This window comes from Hesperophylax consimilis, chromosome 15, assembly GCF_061612785.1.
Source record: "Hesperophylax consimilis isolate HC1 chromosome 15, BYU_Hcon_1.0, whole genome shotgun sequence".
Taxonomy (NCBI): Eukaryota; Metazoa; Arthropoda; class Insecta; order Trichoptera; family Limnephilidae; genus Hesperophylax; species Hesperophylax consimilis.
The window spans coordinates 3,290,157-3,311,822 of record NC_142850.1 but is presented as its reverse complement, the minus strand read 5'-3'; the positions used below and the strand labels follow the sequence as shown (position 1 = coordinate 3,311,822).

The 21,666-nt window shown below is 33.9% G+C and overlaps 1 protein-coding gene across 3 annotated transcripts in view; it reads right to left on the bottom strand.

Moving 5' to 3' along the window:
- Positions 1–21,666, bottom strand: part of LOC149417189 (uncharacterized) — a 40,767-nt gene that overhangs the window by 8,895 nt on the left and 10,206 nt on the right. For all 3 annotated transcript variants that reach the window (XM_089640162.1, XM_089640163.1, XM_089640164.1), the window contains exon 3: positions 2,041–2,236. In XM_089640162.1, the coding sequence (XP_089496288.1) occupies positions 2,041–2,236 (196 nt within the window). The remainder of the gene's footprint in view (positions 1–2,040; positions 2,237–21,666) is intronic.

Genomic DNA, 21,666 nt, shown 5'->3' with positions numbered 1-21,666 from the left:
ATGATTTTTTATGGCCGGAATTGGATGTGCCTAACTTTATCGTTAGAAGTGTTGTCATTAGCAATGTTTATAATGATGTCTACGACAATTATATTTTTCTTAGTTTTATGATGTTGTAATATATATTTTTTAATTCTTCTATGTAGGCAGTAGGAATCGAAGAATAGGTGCAATAAATAGCAAAGACATTAAAAGAATTATTCAAAAAACTTATCTCCATGTTTAATATATTTACATTATTTACCATTATATCTTTTATACTGGTGACATTTGAATTTTATACTTCTGCTTTATTCCTATTCTTGTTTATTCTTAGATAGGAACTCAAGCGCCAATTTGGTATTAGTTACAAAGCAGCAGGCACTTGGCAAATCATTTCATTTGCGACTACTTTCCTTCGGGCAGAGACGCAATCTTTAGGGTGGATATGGAAAAAAAAGAAGAGGAAGCATCGAAGAGAGAGAAAAACATCCTTGGCGAAAATTGGATTTTATCAGAAATTGATGATTTTAAATGTCAGCAAAGTGAGGCCGTATGTAATATTAGAAAATAATATACTTATCTTTATAAATAATACCTAAATACTCGAACTGAAAGTTGTATTTTTTAAATTATTTTGGGCAAGAATTTTAAAATGCGTGCCATGGTATTTTATCGACAGGTATACCACTGTAGATTTTTAAACATATACGAATTTGTTGTCGGGGACGTACCCACTGTCGAAATTAAACTGCGCGTTCGTTCGTTAGTTCATACTTATTCATCTTTGACCATCTTTGTTCGTAAGTTTGTCAGTACCAGAATTATAAACAAATGTGCCAAAAAACAAATTCATAATGATTGAAAAATAGTATGAGAAATCGGTATAAGAAAAGAGCTTGATATTGTTTTGTCTTTTTCTTTTATTTAATTGTATTTTGGCAAACATTGAATTAATTTGACATAAATGATGACATACTATAAAATCGATTCAATTTTTCTTTAAATAAACATCATATAGTCATCAATATCAGTAGGTTTCACTCCGGCGAAAGATCACCATCGTTGCTATAAAAGGCAATAGCCGAGTTTATCGACCAGATCTGAATAACCAGGTGCATTTTTAACTTTCCTCTCCCACCTTCTTCCCCTCTCCACATCCTCCAGCCTCACAACATACACTATTTTGGGATGCCATAGTCCTACTGGATCCAGATGTTAACACAGGAGGCCTTGAGGAAAATATTTCCCCTCAAGGCCTATGCCATCTCTTGGAATGCTGTGTTGAGGGTCTTTTTGAGGAGAAGAAGGAGTAAACATGGGTCTTTTAGAGGCCCATGTTGTAGGAGGGAGGAAGCCCAGAGACCGTCAAATCAAGAACGAGTCGTAGATGCGACCCGTTCTCATGGGACAAATGTCAAACGTGTACATATGATGGGCGCTCGTTTAGCGTGTTTCCCGATAATGCACCGGTCCCGAAGGGATCAATGACGCTAGTTCCTCGGAGCATTTTTCGTTGTAATACCGGTAGAACAATACAGCATACCTACCTGACGCATGTTTTTTAGAGATTCCAATCTGCTTCTTAGATAGGGAAATCTATCAAAGGACCGCCCGTTTCCGCAGAGATTCAAAGGATTTTTCAGGTATTTTGGGGCTCCAGACCAAAGGTCGCTACCTAAGTCAACAGTGGGGCGCACTTGCGATTTGTACCGGGTCAGAAGTTGTGTACTATTAAATTATCTGCGGTACCTGAACAGTACACCCAGTTTCTGAGAGGCTAACTTGACACTGGCGTCGATGGAGCCTCCGTGCAGAAGGCATGTTGGGAAGATTGGGAATATTACTCAACTGGAGTTGTGAATTATGTGCGGTATTCAATTATATGTGAAATTTTATAAGCATATTATCATTGGGTACAATACTTGCATATAAAATACTTCCTGATTCTGGAGAGATCGAAATAATTTAGACTGAATAATTTGTTCTCCTTAATCCATCGGTAATTCTCCCAACTAATCTTTTAAAAACTTGTACAAATAATCCATAGATGTCACTGACCAGCGGAGTGTCCCCCTTCTCCGGCGGAGCCCCTCAGTCCCGCAGCGGCCCGCTGCCCGAAGGGGGTGCCTGCCTCGGCGTGGAGGCCCCCGGCTGCGCCCCCTTGTCCGTTGTTGCCCCCTATGCCAACTGCGGCGTGATAGCCCAGGAAGTTGACTCCGAGCTTACCATCTTGAAAGGATATCAATGGAGGGATCTGAAAAGAAATATTGCAATTAATAAAAGTGAATATATAATGTTACCATCAAATTTTATTATTTTTCAAAGCATATTATAAACTTTTTAAAAATAGCCTTATATGACACAAGGTTATGTGGCGAGATTTCCGGCCAAATTTAATTTTTTTTGATATCTTATGGTACGTATATATATATATATATATATATACATTTGCGAACCGAAACACGAACCGAACCACGAATTACGAGAAAGGAACGAAGCAACTGCAAGCTGCGTTTCGCGCCATTTGCGATTGCTTCGTTCCTTTTGCATAAGTTGAGGTTCTATTCGTCAGTACGGCTCGCGTATGTATACGTATCATAAAATGATTAAATACTGGTTCAACCAATTTACTGGCAAAGATTCAAACATTCTAAGAAAATCGTAATTAATCATTTTAGACGTAATAAAAAATTATATCGAGCGAGGGTAAATATAATCATATATATAAGTCGTCTCAATGTAGCCTAAACACAGTTTTAAAATGGCATTGAACGCCGAAACAGCTGTCACAATAATAAAATACTAAAACACTTGCAGATCTTAATGAGACTATTAAATTTGATTTACACTGAATTAAAAGTACCACCAAATGCGTTGCCTACAAAATTTCATTTTAATCTATTATTTTCCATATCCGAATACTTTCTCGTTCTACAGTATTTATACTATTTAAATATCCTTAAGTGGTTCGTATTATTTGTCAACGAGTAGGTGGATAACGAGAAACGGTCCAGACAGGTTTTTTTCTTTTTCAAGGATATTTTTACGAACTTGAGAGGCTTAGTGAAAATACTGCGTCAATATTCTTCAGAATAACACTTCAAGTGCGATTGAACAACTTCATCTGCATGAAAAAAACTTCAATGAAAAGAATGCGCAAATTTGCAGGAGGTATATTTTTTCTCCTATTTCAAGTTGAGTACCTTATACAAAAAAGTATAATGTAGATACCATCATAAGATAATATTTGTTCAATTGCATTTTTATCAAAGAAAAACCGCATATTAACCGAATATAATAAACGAATATTTCTTTATTTGTATTTGTTGTATTTAATTGCCGAACAGGAGTGTATAATGTCATCTGAATCCCATTGGTCTATGCGCGGAGGAAAATGAGTATTACTAATTTATTAAAAATCTCTTCGAATTATTGGTAATCCAGTTAAAAACGTTATTGCTTTGATGGGATTTCCTGTAAATTTTGCTTTTTAGTAAAATCCTAATATACTCGTATATCGGTGCGCGTGTTCATGTACATGCGTTTGCCTTAATAATAAATAATGACGTGTTCATGTACATGCGTTTGCATAATGACGTCTTCATGTACAGTACATGTGTTTGCTTTGATAATATATAGAGACGTGTTCAGTTCATGTACATGCGTTTGCCTTGATAGTATATAATGACGTCTTCGTGTACATGCGTTTGCCTTGAAAATATAAAATGACGAAATGCCAAAATATTAGGATTTTCATATGAACTTGTGTTCGGAAATCGTGATAATATATTGGAATTTTTCTAAAAAATTTGGCATTCGTTAAAGACTTGCAATCTCGTTATAAGCGGATTACCAATAATATGTAGAGATGTTTAATAAATTATCAGTACTCACTTTTCTCTGTGTAATGCAATCCAAAGTATACGGAGAGAAATTGAATTTTTCCCTCAATAAAAAACAATCAATAATAAATTAACAGGCCATATAAAGGCTAAAATAATTTTAGTTATATGTAAAAGTACTCGTATTCCGACATCATGTTAATATATTCGTAATTTACTAAAAGTTTATCAGGAAACCTGTTAAATCATTCGTAAGGCCTACAACCCCGTTTTTAACCGCAATTACCAATAATTTGAAGAGATTCTTAATAAATTAGCAATAGTCATTGTTCTCCATGCACTTATAAACGGATCAGACCCCAGACGAGCCAGGCAACTACTCCATAGATGGTCTGAAAGTGGTCAGTCACTATTTTTTTGTAAATATAATACACAGTTAACGACCATTATAAATCCAATAGATGATTTAAAAATGTTATACCTATGCTTATGTACTACCGTCAGATGTGAATATAGTTTTACAGGTTTTTTCTGAAGATTTATTGGTATTTTTTCCTGTCGTTGTTAAAACTATTATTATTCAAATCAGCATCTGAAATTCTGGCAAGTCGACCCGAAGAACAAAAAGTTGTTTTGTTGTATTACGTAGTAAGTTTTATTAAGCCGCTTCAGAACAGGAACCCATAGTAAGTAAGATTGTGAATTAAACTGAATTTATACTTTATACCTACATCATGTACAAACTTCGCAATTGCAACTAATATTTTTTTTAATCTAAAAAAAACTCACTATTAAGTCGGGGGTTTAGGACCACAGGGGTCTAAGTATCTACAAAAACATAGTTTTGAGATAAACGCAAAAAGATTAGAATGCTCATATGCCCAAACGTATGCCCGACTGTTTGCCCAACTGTATCTCATACGTAGTAATTCAAAATCATGTGTTTTTGGTTTGAAAATTTGGTCGCCTAGAAATTTTTCAGATGCTTTAAAAAATACTGCAAGTAGAATACATCTTGGCCTTTGCAATAATCGAGCATTTTTTAGATAAGTCTTTTTATAAGCCCAGAAAAAAATAATGTATAAGGCCTATGAAAACTGCTTTAAAGTTCAAAATCTCCTATTTACGAACCCATTTTCGGTTAAAATTTTATTGAATAATGTGGCAAATTAAGTAATTTATAAAATGATCGCAAAAAAATTAAATATTTATACCTGAATATCCACAAAACAAAATAAAAGGCACTTTTTGGTCATGTTTTTTTCTTGCATAAATCAAAGCAGGCGGATGGTGATAAGCGGGAATTTAAAACTTATCGCCATCTACGTAAGGATTGTTATTGATTGCGGCTCAATTTAAAATATTACACGACTAAGTGCATCGCCTTAAACAGTTGTGTGTACGAGGTAGAGCTTCGTGTCACTAGTAAATATGATTATGGAATTACAGAAACCAAGCTTAAATCCAAACAACAGATTTTTCATTCAGGCCCCTGTGATCCCAAGCCCCCGAGGTAGGTACTAATGTAGGTATTTAAATTCAGAAAATATTCAACCGCAGAATAATTGCAAGTAGGTACTAATTGGCCAAATTACAAGATCAAACGTTGTCAAGGTTAATCAAATTTAGAACTGATGAATAAGCAAGCACACTTTACACCAGAGGTTCCCAAAGTGGTCTATATGGACCCCCAGGGGTCGATATCGGCATGCTGGGGGTCTATGTCAGCGAGAAAAAAATTTGGGGGTCCACGAGATTCAAATGGGGGTACATACGAGCGGATCCCCATTTACCTCAACTCAATATTTAGGAGTTCCGTAAATGACACAATACACCTAACACAAATAACACAGTTTACGTAATACTAATAAATAATAATAATAATACTAATACTGAGAAATTACTTATTTGATATTTGTATGTTTATATATTGTAAAGTTGTTTAATTAGGTACATAAATAGAGTCTACGTTCCTGTTCTCGTCAGAATTAATATATTGAACCAAAACATTGCACATTGGAAGCCGCGAATTTTCCTAGTTCCCCAACTTGTTTTTGAAAAACGTCCAGGGTAATAATGACGTTCAACATTTAAATGCACTTCACACAGACTTCAAAACTAAGTTTGAGGACATTTTGACTATGGAAATTGAATGTTGAAGAATCGAATATCATGTGACAAGAAGAACTGATCGGAATAAGCACTAACAAAAACTTAAGGGGCAGTTCTGTAGGTCTAGCTACAGAATGAAATTCCCGTTGCTTATCCTGCTCCATTTTCATTTGGTGTAATACCTCACAAGGGCGCCCCTGTCTGCACAGTGTAAAGACAGAGCAACTATACCGCCGCCCGGTTGTTGGACAGGCAAGGGAAGGGAATCTTTTTACGAAAAAAAAATGATTATCACATGGGACGTTAATAGTTTTAGAAAAATTCAATATTCGGCAGGCAGGGGGTCTACGGGGTAAAAAAGTTTGGAAACCTCTGCTTTACACCATTAAATTTTAACCACAAATACGTTCGCAAATAATTTACAAAATAATATGGTTTTATAAGCTATTAATAAATTACCTAAGTAGGTACTTTAACCATTAATTTATTTTTATACCTTGCGTCTATATACCGCTTACTCATTTGACTGCCAATAGCACACAGCGAACATACCTATTATAACTCTGTACCCATAGACGTATTTTTTATGAAACACTAATGGTTACGTTAAGATTATAATATTAAGTATTCTTTTACAAAAAATAAATGTTTAAATTTCATTGCACAATGATGTAATACTCGCTCAATTGAAATAACATTGCAATTTGAAAAGTTATTATTGACCTAGAAAATCCAGATGAAAGGCAGAGTTTTTTTTACATTAGCGCCATACAGGAGGCCTTGAGGAAAAATATTCCCTCAGGGTCTATGTCATCTTTTAAATCATTGATTTTAAAATCAACAATTATAATTTATCAATTAATAATATTAAAAGAATTAATTTTATTTCGGCTACTGGCATTATACCTAGCTCTCTCATTAAAAATTGAGGCGTATTAGATCTATCAAAAAATGTATATACAGGGTGTCCGGAAACTCGTAGTACAAGCGGGAAACTGGTGAACATCACATTTGGAGTCGATTTTGTAGTATACTTTTTTTTATTTGAGCTTTCGTTATCGAGTAAATCGAGTTTGAAGTTGATTTTTTTTTTTTTTTTTTTTTTTTTTTTTTTTTTTAAATCAAATTCTTATAAATTATTACTGAAGATCAAAGTACCCAACTAATTAAAACTATTTGAAAGTAAAACAAATGAAGAAACTCGGATTTGAAGCATTATTTTGAAATCACCCTTCATTTAACCCGGTGTAATCATAAAATATTTCTGCTCTGCAGGGTTAAAACATCTGTTATTCAACCCTAAACACCAGAAAAAACTTTAACCCTAAAATAGCCGAAAAATATTTTTTTTTGGTTTTTTTTTTTTTTTTGAAAATGCTCAAATCAAAAAACTTTATGTTTTTTTGGGTTCCCCATGTGGTGTAGATTCTCCAGTTTCCCGCTTGTACTACGAGTTTCCGGACACCGTGTATAAAGATGGAAAAGTCGGTCATTTTGAATACATGTAGGATAACGAAAGATTTTTTAAATATTTATGTTGAGGGATCAGTAGGATTTATAGGCCCTGTTAGGAGTTCTACTGAGCCGAACCCTCTAATATGAAAATATCTGGAGTCGGTGAATTATTTCCCATTTGATCTCTGGTGAGTTGACGTGTTGTTCTTGTATTGTTTTGTATTTATTTTGCTTAAATAATGCACTTGCATAATGTTGATTGACTAGATGATCATTTGTGGAAAAGTGTGTGGAAGGGTTTTGTTTTTCATATGGGGAAGATTTAACCCGGACATAAAATCGGAAATGATAGAAAAACGTAATTAATAATATTAATTAATGTAACGAATTGTTTGAATTTCTATCAAAGCACATCTTATCTTACTTTAAAGCCTGCAATTATGCATAAAAATATTTAATAATGCCCATCGATGATCGTTTGTTTTATAAGAATAGCGCAATTTATTTATAATTATTTACAGAAATTATAAAACCTTCATGAATCTGCATGATCTGCATAGTGTATAAATTACTTTGAGACTTTACATACATAAACGACAAGGTAGTTACGACAGCTTTGTACCTTCCTATTCACGCTATTTCCTGATTAACATTGAGAATTAACATTTATTATCATGATTTCATTGAAATCATTTAATGGTTATTTATCATGCTTACAAAAAAGGCTCCACACTTAATAATTGTTGAATATACAGATTATTGTTTTGATATAGTTTGCTTCTGGTGTTTTCTCCTATCGGAGGTTCACTATGATAGGGCAAACATCGTCAACTCTGTGGAACTCTACCCAGTTCTTGCACTCTTGCCAGTGATAGAATTATTCGAAGCCAAGATTTCATCTATCTTTTCACGAATTATCGATACCGTTTAAAATCTGCAAAGGCGAAGCTTAATGCAAATCACTATTTTGATTAATCTTTATAACGAATTGGTGTACATTATGAATACTGTTCGCGCAATATATATGGGATTGTTAGGTATGCATCCACAGGCTTAAAGGACAAGTGTAATGTCAATACCAAATCCTGCAAATGTCCTACCTACCCTCTTACCCATCCCAAAATGTCACCATATTAAAAATATTGTTGCAACACATGTAAAATCTGACAAGTGGTGTCAGTTGCTTATCAGAGTTCGGAGTGATAATTAATATCAGACAGGGCGAATATACATATAAATTGTGAAGTGAAATCAACTAATACTCCTGAAGACGTGTGATAGTCATCAACGGGTGAGTCCATCTTTCCTGCATTCCAATCTGGGCTTATCTTGTGCTCCAGAAGCCCAGATTTATACCTTTGATTATTGCACTGTCCATCGGGTTTGTCGGATGCATATATCGTCCCATACCTATCATTCGGAGTAGTTTGGGACTGGTCCTTTGGGCGTGTGGCATATCACACCACCTCTAAAATATATAGTGGAGTCGCAGCTTCGCGACACCATTTTTGGTTCTTTCGAGCCGGATTACCAACGGGGTATTTAAAATTAACATATTTAAAGTTATAAATAAATATTATTTCCTCTTTATACTTTGTTAATTTGTATGTACTAGGTTGCATTTGTAATTATTGTTGTGTTTAAATTCCTACATACAATTAATCATGGCGACTAGCGATAGTACTCAGGATATTAAAATCAAGTTAGTAGAATCGAAGATTAATTTGATGCATAATCGTGTTAATGAATTATACGAGAAAGCGAAAAGTATTGCGGACAGGGAGACGAGAAGTTCGGAGGATTTTCTTAAACAAACGGTTAATATAGCTACATATTATGCACAATTTAACACATTTTGTGATGAATTTCATACACTTCAGTTGAAAAAGGATTCAAATTACAATATGAATTTCGATTTATGGAGTAAATTCGAAAATAAGTACTGTTTTGTAGTTTCTATACGCGAAAGCATTATAGCAAAGCAAGATTCATCACGTGATCGACAGAAATTAAATAATTCACCATTAATTAAGCTCCCACCGATCGAGATGCCATCGTTCGATGGTAATCAAGAGAATTGGTCGATATTTTATGAAGCTTTTAAATTAAACATTCACTCAAATCAAAATTTGAATACGTCGCAAAAGATGCAATATCTGATAGGGAAACTCCAAGGAAAGGCGTTATCAGTTTTTGCGGGAATACTTCCGAACGAACAAAATTATTTTTTAATTTGGGAAGCTCTCGAAAAGAAATATCAAGACAAACGCGTGCTAGGTACCTTTTATCTGAACAATATTTTGAATTTAAAATTATTGGAACCTAGTAACCCAAATGAGTTAAATAATTTTATCGAACGGTTTGCGTCTTCCATAGCTGCACTCAAGGAATTAGGTATTGATGACCTAACCGATTTTATAATATTACATGTTGCACTGAAAAAATTAGATATACAGTTGGTGCAAAATTTCGAAATGTCTATACGGGAGAAAGCTATACCTACATATACCGATTTAATAGAATACATTCGGTCGCATGTCAAAATCCTAGAACGAACTGGGCAAAATGATAATAAAGTTGTTAATAATAAAAACAAAGTTACGCATTCATTCGCTGTGGTCGAACAGAAGTCAAGTAATAATAATCGTAATAGGTGCCGGAAATGTAATCATTCTGATCATGTTGAATTGTTTAAATGTGAACAATTTAACGAATTAAGACCAAATGCTCGCTTTCAGTTTGTGAAATTAAATAATTTATGTGTAAACTGCTTAAGCGATAAACATAAAACTGTGAAATGTCCATCTAAATCGGATTGTAGAATTTGTAAAAAACGACATCACACCGCTCTGCATTTTGAGAGCACGGTGAATACTGAAAGTCAATCGAAAAACGAAGCCATTACATTAATAGCGCGTAATAATAAACATTATAATAATTTTTCTGCGGGTAATATAGCTACGAATGTACTACTGTCAACCGCGCAGTTATTTGCTTATGACAATAAAAATAATCAAGTAACCGTAAGGTGTTTAATTGATTGCGCCTCGCAACAAAATTTAATCAGTTTAAACACTTGTAATGAATTAAATCTTAAAATAATTCCTTTAAATAATTCAGTAGTTAAAAGTGTTGGTTCAGTAGAGACACCAATATTGGGACACGTTGCGTTAAAAATTAAATCCCGCGTTTCAGAAGATACTTATAAAATTAGTCTATTAGTTGTCGATAAAATAACTGATAAGCTTCCTACACAACATGTTGACACAAAGTCATGTGAGCATTTAGTGGGTTTAAACTTAGCGGATGAATCCTGGAACGTTCCATCCGATGTTGATATCTTATTAGGTGCACAGTTATTTCCATATATTCTGCTGGGGAATAAGGTTTTATCTAAACATAATACGAATGCACCACCGGCTATACAGACAGTATTCGGGTATATTGTAATGGGTGAAATACCTACGTGTACGCCGGAGGTTTCGTGGACGTTCGGCCCCATAACCAATGTAGATTTATATAATGCGTTATCCAAGTTTTGGACGATGGAAGACATGCCTATTAAGTCGTTGATGAGTGCTGAAGATGCAGAATGTGAGAAAATGTACCTCGAGTCAGTCCAACGGGATGAATCGGGAAGGTATATTGTATCTTTACCGTTTAAGATAGATCCTAATAATTTAGGTGATTCGCGCCGTGTCGCGCAGCGTCGATATGAATATTTAGAACGGAAATTTAATACGTCGCCAGAATTGCATTGCAGTTATAATGAAGTAGTTTCTGAATATCTGGAAAAGGGATATATGAGGGTTGAAGTTCCGTCTTCATCTAATATTGATGAGGGATATTTCATTCCTCATCACGCAGTAATTCGTAAAGATAAATCAACAACTAAAACTCGTGTTGTATTAGATGCAAGTACAAAGACCAGTTCAGGGTTGTCACTTAATGATACTTTGTATACAGGTCCAAATTTGCAATCTAATTTATTTACACTTTTAATTAAATTTCGCTTATTCGCTGTAGCATTAACCGCAGATGTTAAGCAAATGTATCTACGTATAATGGTAACGGAAAGCCATCGTAAATATCAAAAAATTCTTTATAGATTTCACGAAGATGAACAAATTGGAGTTTATCAATTTAATTCACTCGCGTTTGGTTTGAACTGTTCACCATTTCTAGCAATGCGAACTATACGGCAGCTAGCGAGCGATGAAAGAAATCGTTATCCGAAAGCGGCGGAAGTTGCAATTAATGATTTATATATGGACGATTTTGTATATTCTGTAAATACTATAAGTGAAGGCATCACTTTGGCTACAGATTTAATGGCGATGTTCAAGTGTGGAGGATTTGAATTAGTCAAATGGTCGAGTAATTCTCCTCATTTACTGGCCCAATTACCAGAGTCGCACCGCGCGACAATGGATTTTTCGGATAAATGTAGCATTTTAGGATTAAAATGGGATCCGATATCTGATTGTTTTCGATTTATGATATGTCCGACGGAGGAAAAAACTATATGTAAAAGATCAATTCTTTCCACAATAGCTCGTTTATTCGATGTATTAGGTTTGGTTGCTCCGGTAATTTTATATGCCAAATTACTTTTACAAGAGCTGTGGTTAGAGAAAGTAGGATGGGACGAGGAACTACCCCAAAGTATTGTTAATAGATATGTCAAATTCAAGGAAGAATTACCGATGCTTTCTAATTTAAATTTACCTCGATATTTGGGAGTAAAGGAGGACTGCACGATAAATATTATCGCCTTCGCAGATGCGAGTTTGAAAGCGTACGGTTGTGTAATATATCTTCATGTCACGGATAAGGGTGGCAACACTACAATGAATTTGATATGTTCTAAATCCAAGGTGGCCCCTCTGAAAACAGTGTCGCTCGCTCGATTGGAATTATGCGCTGCGCTTATTTTATCTAGACTCGTTAGATCTATTATAGATACTTATAGAAATCGCGTTTCGATAAACGATATATTTGCTTTTTCAGATTCAAAAATAGCACTTTCTTGGATTCACTCGTCCCCGCACCGGTGGCAAACTTTTGTAGCTAATCGAGTTAGTGAAATCCAGGAAAATTTACCCGCGAAACATTTTTATCACATAGATGGCGTTACCAATCCTAGTGATTGTTTATCACGAGGACTACTGCCTGCTCAGCTGGTCGATCATTCTCTTTGGTGGCACGGTCCGCCCTGGGCTGCGAACCCAGTATCCGAGTGGCCTGTCGAAAGATTTTCCCCCTCACGAGAGGAGGAGAATACTTTGGAATTGAAAAAATCGCATACATTTACGATAACGTCAATAGAGGAAAATTCTCCCATATATAATCTCGCTTTAAAAATTTCCTCATGGCCAAAACTGCTGAGAATTGTGGTATATATTTTACGATTTATGCGAAAGTTATCACGCTCAACAGTTATAAATTCCACGGAATTAAACATTGCTGAAATGAATGTATTAAAAGCTTTACAGAATAGGTATTTTAGTGCCGATATACAATTAATACAGAGGGATAAATTATGCTCACCTTCAATCCGAAAACTAAACCCGTTCCTAGATCATAATGGCTTGTTACGTATAGGTGGTAGATTAACAAACGCGAATATACCTTTTGAAAACAAACATCCAGTACTTTTGCCAAGACAGGATCATATTGTCGATATAATTATAGACTTTCACCATCGTGTGAATTGTCATACTGGTGCACATCTCCTTATGTCAATAATTAGACAGCGTTATTGGATCTTATCGGGGAGAAATCTAATACGCAAAAGAGTACATGCTTGTAATTTCTGTTTTAAAACTGCACCTTCTAATATTATACCGCTAATGGCAGATTTACCTACAGCTAGAGTTCAGGAAGCAAAGGCATTTACACATACGGGTGTAGATTTTGCCGGACCAATAAATATAACCCTTTCTAGGCGTCGTGGGGTAAAAAGTCAAAAGGCATATATATGTCTATTTATTTGTTTAACAACGAAGGCTATACATATGGAAGTGGTATCAGATCTAAGCACGGACAAATTTTTAAACGCATTTAAGCGTTTTCTATCCAGACGCGGACCGGTTTCGTGTATGTACAGTGACAATGCGACAAATTTCATAGGCGCAAAGAATTGTCTGGATGACTTATATAATTTTTTAGAGGCAAATTCAACTAAAGAAGTTCTTCGCAATGAATTTAACAATCGGAGAATTGAATGGAAGACGATTCCACCCCGCGCTCCTCACTTTGGAGGATTATGGGAGTCAAATATTAAATGCATTAAATCGCATCTGTATAGGGTTGTGGGTACTCAACTTTTATGTTATGAAGAACTTCTCACAGTTCTGACACAAATAGAGGCTGTACTTAATTCACGGCCATTATGTTTATTAAGCAGTTCTCATTATCCAGAAGCTCTTACTCCGGCTCATTTTCTGATGTCTAACCCGATTCAGCATCTACCTGCTTATGATTTGACTAATGAACGCATTAGTCTACTGAAAAGGAAAGAGCTTTTGGACCACCTCGTTCAATCTTATTGGAAGAAGTGGCATATAGAGTATCTTCACTCTCTGCAGATGAGAAAAAAATGGAATAGTCCCGCGAATAACATTCTAGTAGGTACCATAGTATTGGTGCATCAAGAGGATGCGCCTCCACTTTATTGGCCGGTGGGCGTTGTTGAGGAGGTGTTCCCTGGTAAAGACGGAGTGGTTCGTGTCGCACGCGTAAGGACCCCTTCCGGGAACTTTAAACGACCAGTCGTAAAATTGTGTCCTTTGCCTACACAATAATTATTATTTCTTTATTTCATTATTTTATAAATTTTCGTTTTAACTTTGCAATATTAATAGCGTATTGATAAGAATATTTATATTTCATCTTTCGTTTTACATTTAACTTTTTACTTTATTTGAAAGTACTTAAAATTTCGGAAGGTACTTTCAACGCCGGGAGAATGTTCGCGCAATATATATGGGATTGTTAGGTATGCATCCACAGGCTTAAAGGACAAGTGTAATGTCAATACCAAATCCTGCAAATGTCCTACCTACCCTCTTACCCATCCCAAAATGTCACCATATTAAAAATATTGTTGCAACACATGTAAAATCTGACAAGTGGTGTCAGTTGCTTATCAGAGTTCGGAGTGATAATTAATATCAGACAGGGCGAATATACATATAAATTGTGAAGTGAAATCAACTAATACTCCTGAAGACGTGTGATAGTCATCAACGGGTGAGTCCATCTTTCCTGCATTCCAATCTGGGCTTATCTTGTGCTCCAGAAGCCCAGATTTATACCTTTGATTATTGCACTGTCCATCGGGTTTGTCGGATGCATATATCGTCCCATACCTATCATTCGGAGTAGTTTGGGACTGGTCCTTTGGGCGTGTGGCATATCACACCACCTCTAAAATATATAGTGGAGTCGCAGCTTCGCGACACCAAATACCAAAAAATATACTTTAGATAAATTGAAGATTTTTCTATCACTTCGCTTGAGTAAAATACAAATAAATAAATAAATTACTCAATAAAAAATATAAATGCAAACTACTAAAAGAAATATTTTGTCTATAGAAATGTATGAAGGCAAAAAGGAAACAACTTTTAAACATAAGTATTATACCTAAGATTATCTGTAACAGTTTGTACTAAATACCTGTACTAAATATATATAAATAAAAATACCTGTACTAAATAAATAAATAAAAGTTTCACTTGATCAACTTTTTTGCTTTCTTATAAAATTATTTACAAAATAAAAAAAAAACAGTTTTTTTGCTTGAATTTACACATTTTTGGCTTGTAGCTTCCTCTTAAAGATAAAAAAATAATATTTCTAATTCTGATCGTGGTTCTGAAAATGTGTGATTTTAATATTTTCATTTATTGATTTAATAAATGGTCTAAAACCGTTCATTCAGCGGTTCGAACTGACTATGACGTTATTTTAACGTAGAAACTACTAAACTGGTAATTCGACTGTTCCCGACAAAATGCGACACTGGCGGCGTGATGTCAATGATGGGATCATTGACATCATTCACAAACAAAAACGAACATGTCGTTATGGCTGCAAATCAAAAATTTATTCGTTTACAAAAAATTAAAACAAATAAGGCATTATTATCGTTTTTTTTGTAAATTTGAAATATTCCTTTGCAAACAGCCCGTTAGTTTTATTAGTATGGATAAGTTCATTGTTAAAATGCCATACTTGGGCCCTATCCACGCGGGGATATTATCGAGCTAGTTTTGTATGAGTGTCATACGCGTCGCTCTTGGGTTTTTGCCATACTATATTGCTGGGGTTGGTACACAACACGGCTCGTTGACTACAACAGTTCTAGGCCTCGATTCTCCACGAAGTCATTCCAATCGAACAATGAGTAGTTCGACTCACTCGTTTTTCGAGGAGAGTGACTTTTAACGTTTGGCGTATGTAAGTATTAGGTACCTTCGACGAGACTCGATAATAAAAAACGTCGACCAATGAATGAACTTTCGAAGGCGATTGCGAGCGGTCTGAGTTGGAGAATCGATACCCTGGTCCTGAGTCATGCGAAATTTCGTAATGCCGACTGAAAATTTATCTGTTTAATTTATGCGTAATACGAATAGGTATGAAAAGATTTATCGGAAACGGCGAGAATTAAGGTCAGGAAAAAAGTAAAGTTGACATATTCCCATGTATATAATTCCTTGGCGGCATTTCTTTCGTTGTATGGGTGAACCTAAAATTTTCTTTAAGAACGAACGAAAAATTATACACGGTGGGTACAGTATAATTATGTTACGATGAGCAACGTGTACGAGTAGGTGACTTGTGGTTGAATGACGTATCATCGTAACGTGTTCGATGGGCTTACTTCTAAGAGTGGAAAATTACTTCAGAACAAATAGGCTATTTGTTTTAATAGTTCTAATGATTTGAACTTGTTTAACTTGATATTCGTTGTTGATTGTTTTTTTGTACAGTGGATTTTATAAATTACATGCATGATACCTAAACATTATGGAACAAAATTATATAATATAAAAACTTAAAAATTAATTTTTCAAAATACACGACGCGATAAAACACAACATTCTTCATGATAACTACGAGTATATTATTTATAATCAAAGTAATACCTACAAAGGTGAATGATGTTATTGTTGAATATATTATGTATTTTTAGGTTTTTCCACTAGAGCCATTAGCAACTTTATTTATTGCAAACAAACAAGCTGTTGACACAAAACTGCTGTTATATGGTGGGTAGAAAAATTATTTCTACTATTGTGTTTCCTTTATATTTACGAACTGACGTATATTCTTGTTTTAGGCAAATTATTATATCTTTTTAACCTAAGGAAATCATGACAATCGGTATTTCAGTTGCTTTATAAGTTGCTCTCTGGTAGGAGCCTAGGCAAGATAATCCTAGTGATACCATTGTTAAAAATTACTGATAGTCCGGCCCAAGTCGTAATTTTTACATATCGTAACATTAGGGGTGTGAATTATGTATTTCCCGTTTTCCATCTTTAAGACCCCGAATTCCGAATTTCTACCGATTCATACTTCCCTGGAACACTTGTTTAAAGTTTTTAAGCTCTGTGTGTGATCTTTTTTTTAAAGATAATCTCTGTACGTTTGCCTACTTAAAAAAAATCGCAAAGCATGCTCCGAAAATTAAAAAAACACGTTATTTATCATGTTTTAGGTGTGAAAAATTCACAGCGTTTCTTTAAGCCCCTACATACTTAATTTCTATCGATTTATAACAAGTTTCTCATTAAATCAAGTTTTGAAGTTAAAAAAAGAAGTTTTGATTATTTTTGAAGATAATATCTATTCATTTATTATGCCGATACGTTAATTACATAAAATTCCCTCGATAGAAAAAAAATCAAAGTAAGCTCCGAAAACTATCAAAACACGTTTTGTTTTATTATTTAATATGTTATAGGCATGAAAAAATTCACAGCGTATCTTTAAATGAAACAACTAAAGTATTCACATGCTACATACAACTATTGTGCTAAGATCTGAAATTTCCGCGTCCCTTATAAACTAGCCGAAAAATTAATAGGAGTTGTTAAGTTGTTAAAGCCACAATAAATAGATTAAATTAAAGTTTAAACCTTCTACGTTTTGTGGGATCAAAAGTTTTAGTTAAGATTTCAAAGTGTGAGTGATTTTTGCGTAAAAACTAATTAAAGTAAAAAAATATTAAATGTCAAGTTGAGTGACTTTGTCTATGCAATAAAACAAATATTAAATAGTGATTGCCACCATCAATTTTTCATCAAGCATAATTAAAGAGGGGCATTTGTGAACTTACTAAAATAGTGATGTCTAGCACACGTAGCAAAACCCCAATAATTTCGGAAGATAAATTGAACATGGATAAGATTATTGAATACATTGATAAAAAATTTGAAACCCTGAAAAGAGATAAATTTACAAAAAATGATTTACAAACTACAGAAACTACTAAAAGTATTGATTTTATCAGTGCTCAATACGATGAGATGTTAAAAAAAATTGAGGTCTCAAATAATTTAAATCGAGCGATTCAAACAGATTTTGAAAATATAAAAAAAGGCCAAATGGAAAAAAATATGATAATTAAAAAACTTGAAATCCGACTTTCTGATTTGGAAACGTTATCAAAATCTAATAGTTTAGAAATAGCAGGAATTCCACAACAAAACCGCGAACAACCTTTGGAAATTGTTAAAAAAGTTGCTGCCGCAGCAGGAATCCACCTCTTACACACTGATATAACTGACGTCACGAGAGTCTCAGACAGACGAAATGAAGCCCCTCCTAAACTTCTTGTGACCTTTTCCGATAAAAGAAAAAGAGATTCACTCCTTGATAAGAAAAAGGAAATAAATTATAATGAAATCAAGGATCTGGCGACATCTCGAATCTTCATCGGGGAAGAATTAAGCCCGTATCATAAAGTAATCCTATGGAAAACAAAACAATTATCAAAAGAAAAAAATTACCAATATGTATGGTACAAACAGGGTAAAGTTATGATACGCAAAAAACAAGATGATAAAATTATCTACATTAAGCACCTTGATGATATGGTGAAAATAATTTAGTGAATAATATGAACAACATTACTTAATCCACTTAATAATTTAAATTGAGAAAATGAATAACGCACTAACAACAAACATACCAAACATATCATCCATAAACAATAATTTTAACATAATGCACCAGAATATTAGAAGTATCAATAAAAACTTTGCGAACTACAAATATTGATGAAAAGTTTAAATTTAAAATGGGATATTATTATTCTTACTGAATGTTGGCTAACTGATAAATACTACCCCCTACAAATTGGTAATTATGTCCCTTACTCTACAATAATGAACAACACAAAAAATGATGGTGTCATCGTATATATTAAAGAAGATATAGAAGCTGATGTCAGAGAGATCTGTATCAATAATGCAAACTGTCTAAGTATATCAATCGGTAATGACACAACAATACTCGCAATTTATAGATCTCCTTCTACACAAAATCTAGAACCATTCCTCAACTCCTTATCTAATCAACTAAGTCTACTAAAAAGAACTAAAGATGTATTTATCATCGGTGATATAAATATTGATATTCTTGAAAATGGCCATCCAAAAAAATTTGATTATATGCAAACACTAGCATACCATGGATATAAAAGCCTAATTGATGAACCAACAGGTGTATATAATGAAAGCAAAACTTGCATTGATCATATCTTTTGTAAAACTAATAGAAAAACTCAAGCCATTATTTGTACTACCACACTGACAGACCATTATACAATAATTCTATCTATTACAAAAAAAATACATATGTAAACCAAAAAAAGAAATCACTCCTAACGAAGTCTGAAACAAATTGGGAAAACGTCAAATGCGAGTTAACAGTGAATGACTGGACAAGCCTTCTGGAAAAAGATGATACTGATACTGCTTGGAGTTATTTTATAGAAGTTTTACAGAACATTATCCTATCAAACACCAAAACCATAGAAAAAAAGTTATCTCATAAAAATTTACACATTAAACCTTGGATTAGTCAGAATATTATAAACTCAATCAGAAAAAGAGATTAACTGCACAAAAAAGTCAAAAACAACCCTTATGATATCCTAACACTTCGATTCTACAAAAGATATCGTAATACATGTAAAAATGTAATACGTTATGCTGAAGAAACATTCTATAAAAACAAGATTGATGAATGTAATAATGATTCACGTAAACTCTGGCAGATCATAAATGAAATAACTAATGCTAAAGCCTCACATAATGACAATAGCATTAAGGAATTAAACATTGATGAGATTCCCACATCTTTTACAGAACACCCGGACAAACTTCTTGACTTTATAAACAACTATTTTTGCAATATAGGCTCAAACTTAGCAAATAAAATTAAACAAAATTCAATTAGTACTATCGAAAATACAGTGAGGATTGACGATGTAAATCAAGAAAACAGCCTCAATATTGTCAAGATAACAAATGATGAAATAAGAAATATTATAGCCTCCCTAAATATAAATACTTCATCGGGAAATGAACTGATATCAAGCAAATCAATTAAATATCTACAAAATGAGTTAATCCACCCACTGACGTATCTTATAAATCTGTCAATATCAAATGGTATTTTTCCTGCTTGTCTTAAAATTGCTACGATCATTCCAATATATAAAAACGGTCCCAAAAATGATGTATCAAACTATCGACCAATTAGTATTTTAACTACACTATCAAAAATATTAGAAAAAGTTATAAAAAAACAAATGCTTACATTTTTGGATTCTAATAAAATATTATCATCTACGCAGTATGGTTTTAGGGAAAACCTGGGTACTGGTGACGCTATAGCTAATGTAACAAATACAATTATTAGAAAATTGGATGAAGGCAAAAAATGCCTAGCAGTTTTCATTGATCTTCAAAAAGCTTTCGATACCATTGACCACGAAATACTGTATTTAAAACTAAAAAAAAAATGGAATAACCGAAACAACCCTAAACCTACTTAGAAGTTACTTAACGGGAAGAGAACAATTTGTACAAATTGGTAAAAGAAGGAGCAAAACTCTACCAATTAAGTACGGTGTCCCCCAGGGAAGCGTATTAGGACCTATACTATTTCTAATTTACATAAATGACCTTATGAATCTTCCCATCAAAGGAAACATAATGAGCTTTGCAGATGAAACTGTAATTTTATTCCATGAACAAGATTGGACAAGCACATATAAGGAGGCTGAACATGGCCTAACTGTTCTTCAAAACTGGCTTAAAGCAAACTCCCTTACATTAAATGTGAATAAAACCAAATATTTAATTTTATCCAAAAACAAAAGAGGACAACCAATGAATGAGCATAAACTCAAACTACATGAATGTCAAAAAAAAATTCCTCAATGTTCCTGCTCGATTATAACTCAAACCAAAAGCATAAAATATCTTGGTATTGAAATTGACGATAAACTACACTGGGATTCACACATTGATCGAACTTCAAAAAAGTTAACTAAACTCATCTACTTCTTCAAAAAATTACGGAACATTTTGTCAGCTAGGGATTTAAAGAGAGTTTACTATGCTTTATGCCACTCCAAATTGGAATATGGAATAATAGGATGGGGCTCAGCAGTATCAAAACATATAAAACAGCTGAAGGTAACTCAGAATTGCATCATAAAGACCATACTAAAGGTTCCCATAAGGACGTCAACAACAGAAATTTTTAAACAATTTGACGTTCCAAGTATACAGAAAATCTATGCCAAAAACATTTTGGTACAACACCTCAAAAATAATTCTCAGGAAAACACCTCACATACTCATAAAACCAGAGCCAAACAAACAGAGATACTAACTATACCAAAGTGTAACTCTACCTTTGGACAAAGAAGCTCTGAATTTTTAGCAGTAAAGGTATATAACAAACTCCCACTTAGTATCAAACAAATCAAAACAAAAAACAACTGCATTAAGAACATTAAATCTTGGCTTAAGGAATTACCGGAAAAAGAACTTACTAGCATATTTAAAACATCGTCGTAGAAGTTTCTGGAAACCCTTACCCAAAACATGGAGTCATACCATAGAAGTCGCTGAATAACTTATCCAAAACCTAGTCCCCCTCAGCACAGGATCTCCTAGTGAGGAGGACTATGAATATAATCAACATCTATTTTTTATATATATATTCTTATAAAAATGTA